Genomic DNA, 21,802 nt, shown 5'->3' on the forward strand with positions numbered 1-21,802 from the left:
TATCTCTTCTTATGCCCCATGCCAGCCTCTAGATAGTCCTGATTCCAGTCAAATTTGGACCCAAATACATTTTCATATCCTTTAGCCCAGGGATTGACTTTCATTTGCCAATCAAGAATCATTAAATATTTTCCCCACTTAACCTTTAGTTCATTATTTGATGGGTCTATGGTATAAAAATAACTATCTGTTGGGGAGGGGTCCTTTTACAATCCTGTTTTGCCTTTGTTGCAGCATAAGATGATTACACTCTAAAATGACAGCACTACAATGGCAGGAACTCCTCTTGCACATGATACCAGGTCAACATCCTAGGCAGTCACATATAGAAAGGAGTTGCCAACAGACAAGGGCACATCTGAAACCCCAACTGAAAAAGGAGAGCTGCTGAAACAGCTGCCGATATTCTGTACACAATCCAGCTGAACCTTACGTGGATAAAATTAATGTCATAAAACAGACTTGCTGCTGAGAAGAGAGATACTGAAAGGTACAAGACTAAAGAGAGTTTGGGTGAGGATCATTTTGAGCACCTTAGTCTGCTTCCAAAATAAAGATCACATGGAAAACGATCACCACCAAGGAACAGGAGAACAATTTCACAATGAATCTGAAGTCATGGAAAGGGTGCAATGGGTATCAGTCCAGTTCCTATGCTAGCCTAAGAGTGATCTCACCGGTATGTTACTGTTGCAAAATATACTGGATAAACCATCAAGATCAAACAGAAGTAACCAAAGAATTATGTTTCCAAAGCATTTTTACAGCAAAATTTGAGATTTTGAGGTGTTATTTCAAATTACTGGGTTTATGCAGGGTATCGTGGTACAGAAAAATCTTTTAACTGGTTACCAAGTGTTTGATTTTAGTATTACTGTAATTATATGCAAGAAATTACTGTAATTATACGCAATAAATGCACAAGCATTTCCTTCTGCCCAGGACAGTCCCCTGTGCAAAACTCATCATCTTTAAATTATATCCTAAATGAAAAACTATGTGCCAGAAATTTAAGCTTCAAAATGAAGAAATGTCTCCTGAGGGATAGAACACATGAAGAATTTCTAAATGCAGAATCAGAGTGCTGAAAGCTTGAGATACTCTGGTCAAACAAGGTAACTGGATCAAACAGAAAACAGTCATTTTTACCTGATCATTAAAATGCAGAAGATAATTAGCACTTAAATGTGTGCTTGCTGGTTTATAATGCTAATGAGAGATGCATAATTATTTTCAGCTTTACAGATACCTAGATCTTCTGCAAGATCTTTGCTCTCTATTAGACTACGGTAGCTCTTATGAAAATTCCACAAGATCATCTGTTGTATTCTGAGGACATATTCTAAAGAAACACTTTAATTTAGCATTGTTTAGGGTTGTATCTCAATCTGTAGATGTGATGGACAGAAATGAGGCCATCCCCATTTGTACAGTGTTCTGATATCAATAGAAATAAAATATCAAAACTGTGCAGAAATATTTGCATAATTGAACAGATCAAGGATTTCTAAAGGTTTTGTGAGGAATAAAAACTAGGTGTCCCTCTAAAAACGGTGAGCTCTTTATGCTTCACACTTTGCTGCACCTTCCTCTGTTTAGTGGGCTGCCCAGTGATCCTATAAAAACCTAGTGTCTAATAGCACTGGCCACAGACAGGCACACGCAGGTCAAGCTTCCCACCGTGCAGCTCTAGCCCCACACAATACCCCTGATCAGCAGCCTCCCTACTATTCCAGAGCTAGGCCCCTCTAGACTATTCTGCTGAGGCACTTAACCTTCACCTGCAGCTCCAACCCCTTCTTTTATATTCCTTCCTTCAGCAGAGACTACAGGTTCTAACAACTCAACTGCACTTTGGTTTAGTTTTTCTGTATCCCACTGAAACAAAAACGCCAAACATTTTAGCACAGGACAGACAGACAAGATGAAAAAGGTTCCAACCCAGTGAGCTCATTTATGAGATTCTTGGTCGTCGTTTCTCTCTGAAGTGTGGGCACCTGGCCACATAAAGCATCATGTCTCTCAGCAGGAGCAGAGCGAGACACTACACAGAAATAAAGGGACAATCGATCTCTCGGCTTAGTTTGCTCGTGTTGTGGTGCCTCCACTTCAGTTTCAAAACTAGCTGTGAAAAATTTGTAGAAAGTTGAACCAATGAAGAAATTGCCATTTATTTCTACTTGTGTAATTCCCTATCAACATTGTTTTCAATGACAACATGATTCACAGGGGCGGATCTAAATCAGACATGGAGACCTCTCCTTTGAAGAGGACAATACAACAAGATCTGCACTAGGTTCACTCCTGCATAATTTGAGAGAGAGAGAGAGGAGTGAGGCTGTGTGTGTGACATATGCTTTCCCCACATGACCCATCCAACATGCCCTGGGTTTTAAGTTTCTGTCCCCGTTCAGTCCTGGCCTCACTGCTGAGATGGCCATCAAGGATGCTAATACCAGCAGCATATGAGGGTGGTTGTAGTGTTGTGGACCCCAGTCCACTAGGAACTGGATTAAACTGAAGTTATTTTGTATGGGCCAAAACAACCTTTGCACTCTGGCAACTTTTCAATTCAACTGAGCTTACAGAAAAAATAAGCAAAGGGGAAACATGACCAATTGAAATCCAACATAACGGTTGTAAACATAAAAACTGTATGTTGACCAAGAACACCACACACAAGGTTATAAAATACCTTGCATATTTTGTACAAGGAGTCCTGGCCATCTCCCCCGGTATCCTTAAAGTAATCATGAGCTGGGAACGTGCGATTGATGTCCCGAGTGATTGCGCTGTCCTGGGGAGACTCCTGTTAAAACAAGAACATGAGAGAAAAATCTGTATGTTAAAAGGGATGCAGTTTAAAAATCAGCATAAATTACAATGTGCTGGAATGAATGGCTGATAGACCATCAGTGTATGCTGTGCACTTCACTCAATACAGACTAGGGTAGACAGCCTGCAGCCCAACCACCTCAGGTCACAATCTGGTAACCTAAGCAGGTCTGGGCATGGTCAGCACTTAGCTAGGAGATTGCCAAAGAAAATACAATCAAGTGCTACAGGATGTGGTAGTGAGTCAGTAGACCAAAAAAAAAAAAAAAAAAAAAAAAAAAAAAAATCTATCCTTTCAATCTGTACGGAACCCAACTGCCACTACACAAATTCTACTTCCTCTTAGGTAAACTGAGGGTGCCAGTCAAACCATCTTTGGTCATTGTAGTCTGCCACACTAAAATTCACCCCCAGTTTAGACTGGAGAAGTCATTTTTCACTCCCCTCCCCCCCAAATGCCAAGACACAATAAGGGTGAAAATAGACAGGAAATGGGATCCAAGCCTGAGCAGGACATGACTTCACAAAAAAGAAAAGCCATACTCTACTGGCTGCATACAAGAGGCATCACATCATGGCTCAGGGAGGTGGCAGTACTGTGCGTATATGGCTCTGGTGCAACCACCTTTAGAACACTGTGTGCAGAAGGAGATAGAGCGAGGTTACAAACAGCAGGAGTAGCTGGAAGTGAAGAAATCCAGTCTGAGAAAGGAACTGATCCTACTTGACAAGGCCCTGAACAAAACCACCCTGGAAAAGGAGGTGTCTGAGATCGAGAAGATGGAGGTGGCAGAGGCTCTTTCCAAGACCTGTGTTTGCACCAAGAACAGCATTAAAGGCTCTTGGGGTAGGGAAAGAAGGGCCAAGTAGTACAATGGGGTCAGGAAGGGCTGTTGAACTTGCTGATATCAGTGTCACAGGGTGACACTTGCCTTGTAAGAGGAACCGGGGCCAGTGCACCTGCATCCCATCAACTGACCCAGATTAGGCTTCAAAAGAGGGCACCTGAGGGGATGGGAGGCAGGAGGCCCAGTGAGTCAGAGGTTGGAAGCTGCAGGAAGCAGTCAGAGCCTAAAATGTAAAGGGTGAGCTGAGGAGCTGTTTTAAGTTTGGACCAAAAAAAATAATAAAAAAATCTGCCTGAGAGACTGTCAGTGCGCCAGCAAATCATCAGGAAGTGGGGGAGAAGCCATGCAATAGACACCAATATGACTTGGAAGGCCAATTAGCTAGTGCTTTGTAGATGGACTAAACAGTAAAAACAACGAGAAGTCCTTGTGGCACCTTAGAGACTAACAAATGTATTTGGGCATAAGCTTTCATGGGATATAACCAACTTCATCAGATGTGAAGTGGGTTATATCCCACGAAAGCTTATGCCCAAATACAAGTCTAAGGTGCCACAAAGACTCCTCATTGTTTTTAATTGATACAGACTAACATGGCTACCCCTCTGAAACCTGTAAACAGTAGTAGTACCCAGAAGCTGAATGCTTTCTCTCAGCAGAACCATGTGAACCTACACTGCTATTAGACAATGAGAATCTCACTCGAGCTCCCTTCAAAATGCTTTACATTGCATAATAAGCTAACAGCAGTTTTATTCCCTCTTCTGAATCTGTACTTGTGACTCTCTCACTGATTTGTGATTGTTTCCTAAAGGGAATTCCAAAATCTTTGTTCAATCTGAACTTTGGTTTAAAAGTAGGAAGATTGCTAATTCTGCCCAGCTTGTCTCTTTCTGAGTAGATATGCTGTATTTTGTGAGTTTGTCTTGCTAATATTATTAATTCAATCAAATAAAGGATCAACATCTTTTAAATATGTACCATTTATTTAAAATACAACAGCTTACATAAGTAGTCAAATTTGTTCACCCTCATTCTTGTATACTACTTTATTGCTCTGTAATCCCATTGAAAAAAGAAGGATGTCATGAAGTCCACTGAGCTCAGTGCAGCACATAGTAGTAAAGATCAGCAGTGCAATTGTTAAAGGACGTTAGCTATAGACCAGTGGTTCTCAAACTTTTGTACTGGTGACACCTTTCACATAGCAAGCCTCTGAGTGCAACCCCCCTTATCAATTAAACACTTTTAAAATATATTTAACCTCATTATAAATGCTGGAGGCAAAGCAGGGTTTGGGGTGGAGGCTGACAGCTCCCCATGTAATAACCTCATGACCCGCAGTTTGAGAACCCCAGATATAGACAAAAGGACCAACAGGTTCATTCAGTCTCACATGATAATTAGCATGTCATAAGCCTGTAGACACCCTCTCCAAAATAGAAACAAGTGTGCTAAAAATGTCACAGTAAAAGTCTGAATTGCAATCAGAGGCAAGGGGTTAGGCTAATGGTGCCATATGTAAGTCTCCTCCAGAGGAGAGCACATTCTCCATACCCAGGTTTTTATATGGGCTCTCATCACATGGTATCTTAGCACCCGTTGGGGGTAGTCATGTCCTAGCATTTATTTAGCTGAATACCATGACTAGTATCACCACCAAAATGCATGAGAATAAACATATGTTCTTACTCTTGGTTGATTTCCATTTGACTATATAAATGGACTCATTTCAGTACTGGAACAAGGGCCTTCCTAGGCGGCTAATGAGATCAGATTTCCTCACTGGTAGATGACCATCTGAAAAGAGGCCTCTGAATTCATTAGGCTGTCTATGCTACTGAAAGCATCACCTGCTCCCTTCATCAGGTGCTTCTGTGTCAATGACTGAGGAGCAATTAAAAGATTATGTCCCCTTTACATCTAAGTTATGGAAGTTTGCTACACATAAAAGGCTGCAGCATGAGGGCAAGATGTAGTGTGGAACCACAAGGGAAGAGAGCTTGTTTCCAAACAGGATATGTTTAAAATAAATCACCTTTGTTTGCTAGAGAAAAAAACACCCCAACAACAGGAGGCTCTTCTAAACACGTGAAACATCAAGCACTCTACAAAAGTGACAACGCTTCCACATTAGGCCGTGCGGCCAGCCCTGCCTAGAATACATTAATGTATACTTTCACTTGATCTTTTGCTCAGGAAAATCCCCTTGATAACAAATGGGGACCAAAATTCTCATTCCATATTTAATCCTCGCTTGTGATTTTAATCCAAGTTGAACAGGGAGGGGAGGGATAGCTCAGTGGTTTGAGCGTTGGCCTGCTAAACCCAGGGTTGTGAGTTCAATCCTTGAGGGGGCCACGTGAGGATCTGGGGCAAAATCAGTACTTGGTCCTGCTAGTGAAGGCAGGGGGCTGGACTCGATGACCTGTCAAGGTCCCTTCCAGTTCTAGGAGATAGGATATCATTATTATTTATTATTATAACACTCTTCTCTGTGGCTTGTCACAACCATTTCATTATAAAGGCAATTACATTATTAGTAGTATCAAGTTATTGGATTGTCTTGCAAATGATCTGTGTACCATACATCGCTGCAGTTCTGTAACAATTTAATGTGTTTAAAAAGTCTAGCACATCATTAGGAAAATAGAAGCAATCATAATGCAACACTAAAGAATTTTAGTATACGAATAAGCTTTTTAAGTTAACAAAGGCAACTAAGGAGGGTATTTATTGCCTTTAATTAGTAGATGAGGTAACCAGAGAAATGTATTGTTTAAGGACCCAATCATGCAAACATTTAAGCACATGAGTAACTTTATTAGTGCAAGTAATCCCATTGACTTGACTCATGTGCTTACCTGGTTGCATTACTGAGATATAATAGAGTAGCCTGCTTTTTAAGGGAATTTAAGCCACATATTAAATAGTAATTGCAAAGGCATCTATTTAGAAATGATCATAAATACATCTTTCAGGCAATCATTTCTACCCGTCAAAAAAAGTGGGATTGGAGTAGGTCTCTCCCTGGCTTTGCGTGACTTCATCCCTCAGCTCCTTATGTTTTGGTGCAATTCTTCAAGTATCACTAAAGCTGATTCCTGCTGCTAGAACAGATTTGGGAGAGAAAAATATACGGAAGTGATAAAGCTTTAAAAATGTTTTTCAAAACACAGCTTTGAAAACTAACCATTAGTACAAACTGTTGCAACTCTAGCATTGTATAACCTTTCCTTTACTACTATTTTTATACCTTGCTGTGAGAATTGGCTCACTGGGCAATTTCTCATGCTTTCAGGGGACTGGGAACTGAAGGAAGCCCTTCTGAGTACACACCCTTCACAAACCGGGATTGAAAAAATAGAAAGCTAAGAATGACAGGAAGAAAAAGAAAGTAATAGAGTGGAAAACTGCCATGAGAACTGGAGCAAGTATTGTAAAGATTAGAATTCCCATAACAGCTCATTGCACTGACTAACAAGGAGGAAAGTTTGGAAGCTGGAACAAATCAGTCTCTTTTTTAAACAGTTTTTTAGATTTTTTTCCCCCTGAACGGATAGTGAAATACCACAAGTACAGATGATTTGTCAGTTTTTTAAAAAAACAAATAATAAACAATGAAAACCAGTTTTCAAGCTAGTAAATACAAAATTATCTATTGCAGATGAATATAAACACGCTGGCTTCAGCATTAAATGGACTGTACATAAATGGCTTACACCCTTGTGCCATGTTTTCCCCCAAATATAGCATATCTGCCAAAAATGTTTATCTGGTTGGGCATGTCCTGCATTTGCACAGCCATCTTTGTGCAGTTACAGTCCTGACCAGTGTTCCAGAGATTGAGGAAGGTGCAACCTAAAACACTTTTGCTACAATGCAGGACTTCAGGCTGCCACGCAGAGAACGCAGGACACTGACAAGTGGTCTTTCTCCCCATGTTTCTGATCTTCTTGCAGAGCTCAGTAGGCCCAATTTATCCCTCCCAACCTTGACACAGGACTTAAGGAACATAAGGGGAGAGGCAGAGAATTAATGCAAGGAGAAGGAAGGTGATGCCAAAGGATGAAATGGGCACTCCTTACAAGGGTAGAGAAAGTCAGGGAGAAGGTGGCCAGTAGGACTTGAAAGAAGCCTGCAGCCAAGTCCTGAACCCAGGGAGCCACTGTGCACCACTCCAAGAAGGCAATTACAGGTACAAAGGTGGGAGGGAAAGCTGCAAAAGGCCCTTGAAGGGAAAAGGGGATCTTCGGGTGTCATGGAAGTGCTATGTCCAGACGAGCACCAAAATTCTGGAGACTTCTCTAAACATTTTGAGGTTCTCTCAGGACTGCTCCAAAGGCATTTGAAAGACTTTTTTTTTTTTTTTTTTTTTTTTTTTTTAAGGCAAGGCAGTCATTAAGAGTCACATTAAAAATAAACTTCATCAGAATGTGCACACAGCCCTCTGGTGGCCCCCTAGGCCTCCAACTTATTTGGAAAAATATCCATCCCTGGAGAACTTTATGAGGCAGATTTGGAGGAAAAAAAAACCCAACAAAAAACAAAACAAACAACAAAACAAAACAAACCCCAAGAACAACTTTTGACATCACAAGAAGGTTGAAGGAGAAACAAAGGTAGGTACAAAATAAACAATAAAGAGCATCCAAAAGCATATAGGCTTTAAAAATGACAACGCATTCCTTTTAACAGACTGATGAGACCCAAACAATGCAAACATTTTTCAGTTGCTAGTAAAGAAACTTATACATGACAGTTTTCAGACTACAAGAATGCAAACTACAGAGCGCTTTTTTTGTTTGGCTTTTAACTTTATTTCAGACCCTGAAAGCTCATTCACTTGTAAATTATCTTACACCAGGGATTCAACTTGCTAAAATAATCTGAAAGCTTTACCAAAGCAACACACTTCAGGGGCTAAAGCACAAAAAGCTCATAAATGCCAAATGAGGTAAGAATAGGGTAATTAAAATAATGAGACATGTAATCTACATTAATTTTTGCACATTTTAAAATGTACTTTTTAGATCTGTAATTCCAGATACTACGTTTAAGATTATTTTTCTTAGAGTTTAATAAAAAGCTGTCTCTATGGCTAGTATTAAAATGCTAGAGGAGTCTGCAGCCTACTTGCACATCATTGGCTGCTCTTTCTGCTACTTGGTGAAAATTTTTATTTAAATTATTTTTGTCCTGGGAACTGCTTTTTGGAAAAGGTCTGATCCTGAGAGCACCACTTATGACTGGGCAAGACAAACAGTCAAGGAGGTAGTACAAACAGTCAACACACAAACAATACAGGTGGTCAGAGCTTAGGTAAAAGGGTGCAAGAGGTGTCAGCAGCGCACAGAACTGTTTTATTAGCACAGAAGTATCAGAGATATTAGCAAGTGAGCAACTTGACAGCGCATAGATCCCTGCTCAAATAAATGTGGCAACACATATACTGAATACTGCCACGATCTACAATACTACCCCCAGAAAGGCATGATGAGCAAAGTGAACACACAGGATAAACTGGAAGTGTCAGGAGAAAGCGCCTCTCATATTGTAACCATTTGCAAAGGTTAGATATTTTTGTTTAAATCAGGCAAAACATGAAGTTCTTATATGCCTGCCCAGAACAGTACACTTATTCCTATCAAGAGACTCCTACATCAGCTCTGAGAGAACTTCATGTACCTTAAGGACCAACAAGCACCTCTTCTCCCAAATTTGTAACGCTTTGGTCCAAAGATTGTGAACAACAGCTGTCCCATCATTTCATGATGTCTTGGAATACTTCAGGTTTAATTTATAAAGTGATAAAGGGAAGGACCTCGAATGATTTTCAATATAATAAAGCTCAGACAACTTTCTGGGTTTGTAAAATCTGGAAATTTCTGGTAATATAGATCTCCATATATCCAACTTTGCACCTCATGGAAAGTTTTCATAGCCTGTTTTTCTTGTGAAAAACATTTAAACTAAAGGTAAAATAAAATTTGTTTCAAAGCAGTAAGTGTAACAATTCAATATATGGCACATATCCAAAATAATTTACTTAAACTTAGAGTGAATATTAAAAAGATAATTTTAGTATATTGTTGAATATTTTGTACGTTGCACATTCTGGGTATCCCATCTTCTGTTCACCTCGTTTGTATTTTACATTTAATTAAACACAATCGCTCAGTGGAAAAGGATGCAGCATTAGAAATAGTGTCATTTCACATATGGGATTTGTCCCAAAAAAGTGTTGGGGAGGGACAGAATATTGAAAATATTTTCAAATTACATTTTTATATTATGCAAACAGTTTATCAAAACATCTTTAGTAGAAAAAGGTGTTCTACAATATTAACCTCAGCTATAATTTAAATGCAGCGAGCAAGTGCAAAAACATCACAGAATTTTGTGGTAACCTAATGTTCGTGATAGGTTATCTTGTTTTTCATTTGTTCTCTTAAGTTCCATTCATATTTACATATAAAAAAAAGGTTAGGTGCTATTTACATTAGAAATTCCTTTTTATTTCTGTGTCAAAACTATTAAGTCCATCAGAGCCTGAGTTTACCTCTGGAAGTGATTGTCCAAAGTCAGGCTAAGAACTTCTCGCTACTTACCAGTTGCTATGAATTACAAGAAGTTAATTTTTCTTAAACAAGAATTCTATATGACCATATATATGGATTCCCTTGGGTCTCATTGCCATCATAACAAATCCAGACCTTACACTATTACTTCCCACACAGGTGCAACTGCTTTTACAAAGATTTTGTAACACAATTCATGAAAAAGATTACTATGGAAGTGTGAGGGTGTAAAGCAAAGATCCAGAGCAAGCAATGGCATTTTTATATGCTATTCAGACTCTGCACTGAACATGTGGCAGGTCGTTACAATGCACATGTAACATGTAAAGAAGAAGCCACTTTCATGCCAAGTTTCAACCTTTTAAAATGAGTGAAAGAGGGTTACTAGCAGAAACACTGGCAGACCAGTGACTTCAATACTACTGTATTATGTGCCACTGGTAAGGTAAGTTATTTTGGACAGACCTACACATTTTAAACACATGCCAGCATACTAAACAATTCTGTGCTAATATAAAATAGTTATTCATTGTTAGCAGGATGCCCTGTTAAACTACTGCCAGATTTATCCTGTAGTGTCCAAATTCAGTGACGCTCCCAAGATTCTTTTCTATACGTTAACTTCTAACTTTTCATTGTCTTTGATGGTAAGCATATTTCCTAGATTTGTCTTGGACTAAACCCTACATTTTTAGTAAGAAAAATTACACCTGTTGCTGAGATCTTAGTGACTAGCATAAATCTCAGCTTTTATAGTTAATATTTGCTAATGAGAAATATTATGTTCAGACACAGCATACAGGGGTTATTTGGTACTAGCATTTGCTAAACACATTTGCAGAACAAATTTTTTCACACATTTCACGGACTACTTACTGTAAGTTGATTGAGACTAAGAATGGGTGGACAGCTGCAATTTGATACAATAATTCAGTGATATTGCATATTTTCCACCCAAATATGGCAATATAGTAGTACAATTCTAAAAATAAAAGTGAATCCCTTGTGGTAGCCAGCCCTTTTGCAGTGTTCATTTCCTTTTAGGGCTCAAGTTTCCCACAGGAAAATTATAAAGAGGAGTTTGGCAAAAATGTCATACATCACGAGTGGATAAAGTATAAACACAAATTGCTTGGTCAAGGTTTTCTTGCCTTGGTCAAGTACACACAAACTAGTCTCTCTGTAAGGCATTAAAGACAGGAGGAAAAATTCTCACTAGGCAAGAGAAGAGAACACACATACCAGCACAGAGTCACATACAAAGTCACCCGAGACAAAAGTGAAACCATGTGAAGTATAATTTATTTTTTAAATTTATTTTATGAGCTATTCAGACCTTTGAAATAAAGTGTGCAAGTGCATTTAAGAATAAAAACTACACTCTTAACAAGGCTCTGTTAAAGGGATCAAGAAATTCTGAAGCAAAAAACCTTCCTGTAAAACCATCCCATGCAACTTCTGGCTAAAACATCTCTGATTGACAAACAGGCTATTGAGTTCTGAATGTCCTTTTGGAAGAGACTGAATACCTTGTCACGATACCGCCTTTAAAACTACCTTGCACGTGTGATTATATTTTGCACCAAACCTAGCATCTCTTCAAAGAACAGCATTATACAAGTTAGGTTTCAGGCAAACAGTAAGGTTATTTCATATTGTTAATACATGATCTGTATATTTAGAGAACAGACAATCCTAGGTTGCCATATCAGTAGTTTGAAATGCTTCAATAGCCCTTTAAATTGTAATATGTATCAAGATTACATTAATCCAAAGTAAACAGCAAACAAAAATGTAATCCAGTGGAACAATGATTGAAATTTCGGTAGTTTTCTCAGGAAGGAAAATGTTGGTAATGTATTCTCCAAGTGTTCTGAGAATTTTCTAAGAACCTTATCAACATACTTAAAATTACATGTCCTACTACAGCTCCACACTTTATATTGGTGCTTTGGTTTCCTTGTGTGTTATGTTTCTTTCCTAAAAAAACAAAAAAACACAGCATACATGCACTGATAAGAGAAGTTAACAGGTTAAGACAGTGATTCTCAAACTTTTGTACTGGTGACCCCTTTCACAAAGCAAGCCTCTGAGTGCGACCCCCCTTAAATATATTTAAAAGTGTTTTTAATTAATAACACCATTATAAATGCTGGAGGCAAAGCGGGGTTTGGGATGGAGGCTGACAGCTCTCAACCCCCCATGTAATAACTTCGCGACCCCCCTGAAGGGTCCTGAGCCCCAGTTTGAGAACCCCTGGGCTAAGAGATGCTTTACATTGCTGCAGCACAGAGCATCTCAAAGTGAAAGATACATTTGTTTCTGAGTAGCAGATAACAAAATTCACTTTTGGAAATACATAAGGAATTAGGATCAAGTATTTTACATGCTTCAGTTTATTCTATTCCCATTTAATATTTGAAAATATTTGTACTATTTTAAAACCAGTCATATTTGTAGCTTTGCCTAAAATCTTAAGATTTCCAATTATTAGCCCTAGTTGAAAAGTCAGCTACAGAAATCCTGACTGAAATAATAGGTTAAAGTACTCTTAGTATTTTTTTTTTTTTTTTTTAAGTAGTTTCAACTTGGCCCAAAAATATATATCTATATTTTTAGAATCACGACAACAGATCTTCAGCTGTCTCCTTAGAGACCGTTTCAGCACACAAAATGGGACAAATCCAGGGACAGACTAAGAATGAAAGAGCTAGGGTTGAAACTAAGGCTATGTCTACACTAACGAGCTTGCAGGTGCGCTGCTGTAAGATCGCTCATGTAGGCGCTCTATGCCGATGGGCGAAAGCTCTCCCGTCGACATCATAAAACCACCTTAACGAGCGGTGGCAGCTCTCCCACCAACATAGCCACTTATGCTGACGAAACTTATGTCGCTCAGGATGGTGTTTTTTTTCACACCCCTCAGTGGAATAAGTTTTACCAACATTAAGTGATCGTGTAGACATGGCCCAATACCTTTACACTGCATCACAATCAAAACACTGCACCTTAGAAAAGTCTCAAACACAGGGATTGGACTGATCCCAAAATCCACCTTTGTGTTTTTCCCCTCCATGTCTAAACTGCATTGGGTTTTGGTTTTTTTCACGTCAGGGCTCTCTTTTTCTCCCTCCCTTGTATGTTAAATATTTTCCAGCACCTAAAAAAGGTGCTTTACAAACACATTTAATCTATTCTTGGCTTTGCTCGACACTTCAAAAAAAGAGTGCCAATTGTGACAGCTTTTGTGAGGTGAACACCCATCCACTGGGAACCGGACTCGGACCCAAACGAAATTCCACATGAAGCAGATACCCGATGGCAATCCTCCACAGAATATATTGAAGTTTACCTTGCCCACTACTATCCTGAAGGAGATAGGTAAACCAAGTGGCCTTTAAAATAATACTTTATCTACTGTATTTTGCTCAGCAAAGCAACCTGAATGGGCATACATGAGAAGTCATTCATGCTTGTGGTTTAACAGTTTTAAGTTATTTTTAAAATTTCTGAACCCATGCAGAAAGAAAACATCACCGATATTAAGACCTGGAGGGAAGCCCAAGATCAGAAACTGCAAATTATTTTCCATCCTGCTGCATTCACCAAGAAGAAGAAGGGTGAATACTCGATGTTTACCCATAGAGTTAAGATGGAAGCTGAATTTCAAATGGAATACGTAAAGAGCAACTTATCAGCCCAGCAACTTGCAGAATGCAATATGGAATTCTGGAATGACAATATACATATATTTTGCAAATCTTTCCAGGTAGACCAAAACTGAGGCTGAAGACAACACTGCTTCCTGTTCTCTGAAAGGACCAACTGTGCCATTACTTTCAGTGAGCCTACCTAAGATTCTTAAGCGGTGCAGCATTTTATCTTCAAGAAATACCATATCCCAGCAAATGGGCAAGATCAGGAAAATAAATGTTTCTTAGATGCCTAGCCTGCTCAGAACATGAATCTATGTATTTCTTCTTTCCCTGTGCATTAGACAATTTTTTTCTTGACAATTGCTATGGAAAACATTGTAACAGGTGTTTTAACAAAATACTTTTAATAGTGTGCAATGAAAATATCTATTAATTTTTCACATTGTAGTACTTTCACCTTATGAAATTAGCAATTTTAAAGTCAGCTAAAGATCAAAGACTTACATTATATTCAAACAAAAGATTTCACAAAGAAAAATCACTAGCACTATATACTAAAGCAACTCTAGCAGAATGTTTATTTATACTTCCACTGATGAATCTCTTTATATTCTTGCCAACATACTAAAGATTTGGTCTTCCATTAATCTAATTACTTATTTTCATGGATCCATTAAAAAGCTGAAAACCCCAAAGAAAAATTTTGTTTTCCATTTTGGTAAAAGTAGTGACTTATTTTGATTAAGCATATGTTTTCTCTTTGTATCGTGTGAAACTTGCAATATTTAAGAACAACTAGTATGTGTATGGATATATCTGTACATATTCATCTCATCTTTACATGGGCTTTACAGTATATGCACTTATCTAGCCCATTCCATCCAAGTATATCAAATATTCATTTAATTGCCTCCATTTCCTTCTGAATTGGAACTATTATCCTCATCTCACAAAAAAGAAAAAAAAAAACCAGAAGTGAAAGAACCCAGGAGTTCATATTCCCTTCCCCAACTTTAACTACTGAACCACACTGCCACATCATACCATCGCACCTTAATGAAAATGAAAGAATGAGATGCAGTACAATACGTAAACACAGTTAATGATCAGTATATTCAAATACTTTGTTGAATCAAAATCTAGGATTTTAAGTTTAATATGACAACAAGATGCATCTCTTTGGAATTTCAAAAAGTTATTTAAAAGAGCAAAACCTATCAAAGTTTTTTTTTTTTTAAATGTTGACCAGCATGAATACTAGAAATTGAAAATTGAATAAAGCTAATAGGTCAGATCAGTGCAAGACAGTTTCCTATCAATGTCCCTTTGCAAGTCACAGATCCCTGTTGCAGCTTCCTAGACCTGCTCAGAGTTTGTCACCTGTTTAGTATTCCTGACATTGCTCTTCAAATTCTCAGACTGAGACAGTGAAAACTTTAACAAAGCATCTGGTCTAAATTGATCTCTAGATATTTAGTCACTTAAATTAGCAAACAGATTAATAAAGTGCCCCAGGCTGAGGCACCAAGTTAGATCTGGCTGCAAGTACACAACTGATTATAATTTTAATGTTTTCATTCAATTTTAAAGCTCAAGAGGTTTAATATTTGATTAAATATTGAGTATATGGATAAATTAACAGACACCTTGAATACGCATCTGCAGAAATGTTTCTATTTGCCACTATCATTAAACAAACAATAATGCAGATGTGGACCACAACTTAATTTACATTTAAGTAATACATCACCCTCAACAAATACAGACTCTAAGTCCCCTAGAGGTTGGGGAGCAGGGGGAGGCGAAGCATGTATTTCCTTATAGCAAAAGAATTCAAAACTGAACTGGGAATTTGTCAAGTCAAAAGGAAAAAGCTACATTCTATAAGAGAGGTGGCCTCAAATCATATAGATGAGGAAATAAGAGTAGAGGTGAAAAAAAATCACCACTATGAGTCAAGTACTGGTATAAGCTACCTCCCATGTAGTTAGCTGACAAAGGTTTGCTCATCACAGAAAACCTAACAGATTAGCTGAGAACAGAAGTGCTAGATCTATCTAGGGTCTTATATAACCCTCTCTTTACCCCAATGATCATAGTAACTGAACACTTCACAATCATTAATTACCCCCCTTTTATTGGGGCACAGACAGGTCAAATGGTGCTAGGAAATTAACATAGATCGCCTGAGCCCCTTTCCAGTGTAACTACAAATCCATCTTTCCAAGTCACACAAACACTGCCACCAGAGGGGTTTCACAGTTCAGAATTTTACAGAGGAAGCACGTAGACACTAAAACACACATATAGGCAAAGCGCAAACTAACAGAGGAGAAGGATGTTCAAAACTGCATGGGAAGGGATGGCATTTAGGGAGTGGAGTACAGATGGGTGGACTAAGAACTGGCTTACTATTTAGATTTGACTGTGGCTGGATTTTGTTCAGAAGTGAGCTGACTGGGGTCTGCAAACTGCATGCATGCAGGACACCCACAGCTTCTGCATGGGCATCTTTGTAATGTCATAAATCCAAAATGAAAAGGGTAGATCCAAGCTTACAAGAATAACCGTATGGTATACAAGACTAATTCTACAGTGGAAAGAACTGCCCTGTTATTCTTCCAACTCCAAATGAATTATTTCGTGGCACTGATGTAACTGCGTATTTTATATCCATTCTGGCACAATATACCTTTCCAGTAATGACATCATTGTAACACATTTATTTTGATAGCTGGTCATGTCTTTTAGTTTCTTTCTTTAAATCTTTCTGCATACATGTGTATATACACAATAGGTTTTAAATTCAGACAGCTTTCATCTCACAAAAATATGCAGACATAATTTCAGCACCATCATGCATTTGCCCATCTGCTGACACGGAGGTCTCTCTAAAATGGTCACTGTGAAGTGCTAGCACAGACCAAGTACACAGAGCACAAACACGGGGGCACCATAATTTATGCATCTGTGGTGTTATTGAAGCTCATGCTTAAAAAGGGGATTATGTGAGCATTAATATTTGTACCTATGCAGGCTAAGCTAAGGGAAACTGGATCTCATGCAATAGGAGGATAGTATATAAGAGTCAGGAAATACTCCCTCTCTACACTTAAAGTTTGCCGACGATATCAAACTGGGAAGGGTTGCAAGTGCTTTGGAGGATAGGATTAAAATTCAAAATGATCTGGGAAAACTGGCGAAATGGTCAGAAGATAATAGGAAGAAATTCAATAAAGACAAATGCAAAGTACTGCACTTGGGAAGGGACAATCAGTTGCACCCATACAAAATGGGAAAGGACTGCCTAGGAAGGAGTACTGTGGAAAGGGATCTGGGGGTCATAGTGGATCACAAGCTAAATATGAGTCAACAGTGTAACACTGTTACAAAAAAAACCAAAACAACAACAAAAAACAACCATCATCATTCTGGGATGTATTAGCAAGAGTGTTATAAGCAGGACACAAGAATTCTTCCGCTCTACTCTGCGCTGATTACGCCTCAACTGCAGTAGTGTGTCCAGTTCTGGGTGCCACATTTCAGGAAAGATGTGGACAACTTGGAGAAAGTCCAGAGAAGAGCAACAAAAACTATTAAAGGTCTAGAAAAACATGAGGGAAGATTGAAAAAAATTGGGTTTGTTTAGTCTGGAGAAGAGACGACGGAAGGGACATGGTAACAGTTTTCAAGTACATAAAAAGTTGTTACAAGGAGGGAGAAAAGTTATTCTCCTTAACCTCCGAGGATAGGACAAGAAGCAATGGGCTTAAATTGCAGCAACAGCGGTTTAGGTTGGACATTAGGAAAAACTTCCTAATTATCAGGATGGTTAAGCACTGGAATAAATTGCTCAGAGAAGTTGTGGAATCTCCATCAACGGAGATTTTTAAGAGCAGGTTAGACAAACACCTGTCAGGGATGGTCTAGATAATACTTAGTCCTGCCATGAGTGCAGGGGACTGGACTAGATGACCTCTCAAGATCCCTTCCAGTCGCATGATTCTATGTACAGCACTGCACAACTGGTTAGGCGCACTATGGGGGATTTTCACTTTCCTCTAAAGGACGAAGTATTGCTCTTGTTGGAGGCAGCTTATGAAACTTGATGATACAGCGATCTGATCAGCTATAACTAAGGCTGAGGAGCTATAACCTGTGCTCAGTCAAACCTAATTTAAATCACTTAACATTGATACAAAGAACTGGAGACTCTCTGAAGTGAATACCAGACTGCAGCACTCATGATTGGCTTGTCTGAGGTCATTTATGAGCAACAGTAGATCCTGGAACTTAAATCCAACCATGTGAAGATTGTTCCCTAGAGACCTGCTGGATTTCTGGAGACACACTGTTCATTGATGTGTATGGAAAAGTAGCGCAGTGTACAGGTTGGGAGCCACAGGCATACTGAGCCAGTGGGAGCAGGCATTAATTCTATACTGAAAACACAAAGGTAGAGTTTCTGCTCTTCTCTAGCATGCACATTGCTCTGCCTCTAAACTGTTGTTTACTGGGAAAAGGGTTTGCAAAAGATCTTAGTTTCACAAAGTTGCCTAAGAAGGGAAGAATCCTACTCATCCCCCGGTTTCTAATATTAGAAACAGTGATGGCCTTTACAATCTCTTGCACTTCAGCAGAAGTGGGGTTCATAATTTTTTATATGGCACAGGGTTTAGCTATTTAAATCAAGCCAGTTTGATTTTTTTTTTAATTTAAATCAGGTTGAGGTTTTGTAAAACTAATTTGAAAATGTGTTATTGCCATTTTAGATCAAAATTTATATTTAACTAAATTATAAGTGCTGTTTTTTATTTTAAAGGCCACTACTGTAGTGTAGTTTACTGAATTTTGCAAAACTGTTTAGTGTGAAAAACAAAATATTGAAAATTAAGCTCTGAACCTGCAAACACCTCACCTGGTACATAACTTTACTCACATAAACAGCCCCATGGATTTCAATGCATCTATGCACATGCATACATGTTTTCAGCATCAGGGTCTAAAAGTTTTTATTAAACTTCTTGGTGACAAAGTCTTTGTAATTCCAAAACAAAATGGCTTTGGGGTTAACAATAATTAATTCCGACTTTCAATACATTAAACAAAAGTATTAACTTTTAGAGACACAGGCCAAAATTTTCAAAACTGAAAACTTAAAGCTAATCTCAAATCCAAACAAACATGTTATATGTTATATGTTCCATTCTATATGCATCCGAAGAAGTGGGCTGTAGTCCACGAAAGCTTATGCTCTAATAAATTTGTTAGTCTCTAAGGTGCCACAAGTACTCCTGTTCTTCTTTTTGCGGATACAGACTAACACGGCTGTTACTCTGAAACCAAACAAACAGTTTCCTGAGGGCTGGATTCTCAAAAGCACTTTAGTAACTTTGGAGCACCAGTCCCAGTGACTTCAAACTGTAAACTCTGATGGTGGAGTACTGCTTGGTTGAAGCACTTCAGCTTTTCTTGACTTGTGGAAGTTCAATGTATAGGATAGTGTGGCTGTCTGCAAATACAGCAAGGGATATTTGCTTATCAATGTTGGGTATTGAGTTGGTGGTGTTCTCAGAGGAAGGATGTTAGTCGAGGACTTGTATTTGTCATTTTCTGAGGAGATGAGCATCTTACCTGTGAAACTCCTATTTAAAAAAAACGGGGGGGCAGCAGGAGGGAGAAGAAAAAATGATAATGCCATGGTTAGGGTCTGGGACTTGGGAGACCCAGGTTCAATTCTTTGCTCCTCCAGTTTGACATTAGGTATGTCATTTATTTTCTCTGGGTCTCAATTCTCCACCTGTAAAATTGATTATTTCCCTATCTCACAAAGGTGGTGTGAGTATATTAAAGATTGTGAGGTGCTCAGATACTACAGTAATGGAAGCCAAGTACCTAAGGAAGGTATAAGTCTGAAATTCTACTAACAATTAGGACCCTAAAGTACAAAACATGCACTAGTAAATTAAGATTATAAAACGGGGAGTGAAGAAATACCAACATGTAAATGCAGAATTTGATAGCACAAAGCTATCATCCTCTTTTTACCTCACCTAGAAAGGAACTCCATGTTAACAAAATTGTCACTGGATTTGAATTAGAAAATTAACAAATTGCACATTTTCTCCCTTCAAAACTATTTAAAAATAGCAACACACCACAACCGCAACTTCCAATCATTTGTAAGTCTTTTCTTTTTCAGTATGAGAATATTGGATGAGCTACATAAATTATGTCACTTTCTGAAAAGCTATGCATGTGAAAATCCTTCCCCTGGGACTCAAAGATGCCAAGTGAGTTCCATCCAGTAATTAAACAAGTTATAAACCCTCACCCAGCTGGATCTGAAAATGAGTTGGATAACCTAATAAAAAATAGAATTTATAGTCCCGGATACAAATTTGAAATTAAAGTCAATTCATTTAACCACTTAAGCTCATGGAAGTTTCATAGCAGACTTAGTATTTTCATAAAAATACAAATAATTTTTACATCTATGCTCCCTTCATCACAACATTTGTTTGTGCAATGATCCTAGTCAGTATTTACTATTTTTAAACGTATTATGGGAATTCAAACAAGTTTAGCCAAGCGCAAAGACTAATTTTCAAATGTAGCTATGAAAACGATCTGACTATAAAGTCTGCTCTGTAACAGTTCATAGCATCAATAGCGTTGACAGTCCCTGAAAACAAGCACTGTGCTTCATGTCAACTACATACCTACATACATACATACATACAATAAAGTTAAGTGAACTGACAAAACAAGGCAATAGAGTGTAAAATTATTTCTCCCTCACTTGGTCCCAAGCACACTGGGACAAATTCAGCCCTTATGTAACTTCACTGAAGTCAATAGTTATGTGTGATATGAATCTGGTGCAGCAGCTTTTAAACTACATACATATCTACCATTGTGTCACATGAAAGGAGTATATGAAAGATATTTAAAAAACAATTTAAATAGTAGATGTAATTGAGACAAGACCGGCTTAATGCTAACCGTGCAGTAGGAGACGGCTTCACCTTTCAGAAGCATCTGTGAAAGATGTTGCATATGAAACTAGGATGCATCTACTATTTGTTCTGATTTTTAATTCCCTAGAAGCCCAGGTTTTGCTTCCTGTATCTCATGAAAAGCAACTTAACGGATGAAGATTTTGAGATAAAAATGAAACGGACGGTGGATTTGAATATGGCAATTGAGAGAGAGCAAAAGCCTAGTTTTTAAATAAACACTTTGTAAGTGAATCTCACAGCTGTAAGTCACAGCTGCACTACCTTCCTTCTAGCCATCAGAGTAATGCTGACTTGTTCAGCTGTTCCCAAGTTAAGTTTTAAAAATATCTGCAGCTGTAAACTGTTATATTTTGAATAGAGCTCTGGGCCAGCTGGGTAAAGCTGGTATCTTCTCCAGCACAAGTTAAATACTAATGTCAGGATTTAGATTCCCCACTTTTGCTAAATTCACATAGTCCCAAATATACTGTACACTAAGTAACATTCAACTGCTTCTTCCTGGTGCACAAACTGAAAGATGCAGCAATATTTGCCTTCAGACCTCCATTTATGCCTAAAACCTTACTGTGATGGGTTTTAGTACCCAGTGGATAAATCTGACATAAATCATCTTGATGTTAAATGCTATTTTAATGCTTAGATTATAACTGCTCAAACACTTGAAACTTTAACTACAGCTTAGAACCATGGAAAAGCAGGGGTGTTTTGCATGAGGGGGTATTTCAATAATACTGAGCATAAATGCTAAATATTAGTGACATAAAGCTTTAAATTTCTCCTTAAAAACCACCTATGCTATAATGCTTACAAAACACTTGAGAATGATTAGCCAGCTGGTGCAACCCTTGCTTACATCTTTC

The 21,802-nt window shown here is 38.3% G+C and overlaps 1 protein-coding gene across 1 annotated transcript in view; it reads right to left on the minus strand.

Annotated features, from left to right (window-relative positions):
* RABGAP1 (RAB GTPase activating protein 1) overlaps positions 1-21,802 on the minus strand; it is a 123,665-nt gene that overhangs the window by 31,863 nt on the left and 70,000 nt on the right. Inside the window, exon 14 of the mRNA XM_054007282.1 lies at positions 2,696-2,809. Within this exon, the coding sequence (XP_053863257.1) occupies positions 2,696-2,809 (114 nt within the window). The remainder of the gene's footprint in view (positions 1-2,695; positions 2,810-21,802) is intronic.

Source organism: Malaclemys terrapin, chromosome 17 (assembly GCF_027887155.1).
Source record: "Malaclemys terrapin pileata isolate rMalTer1 chromosome 17, rMalTer1.hap1, whole genome shotgun sequence".
Lineage (NCBI taxonomy): Eukaryota > Metazoa > Chordata > Testudines > Emydidae > Malaclemys > Malaclemys terrapin.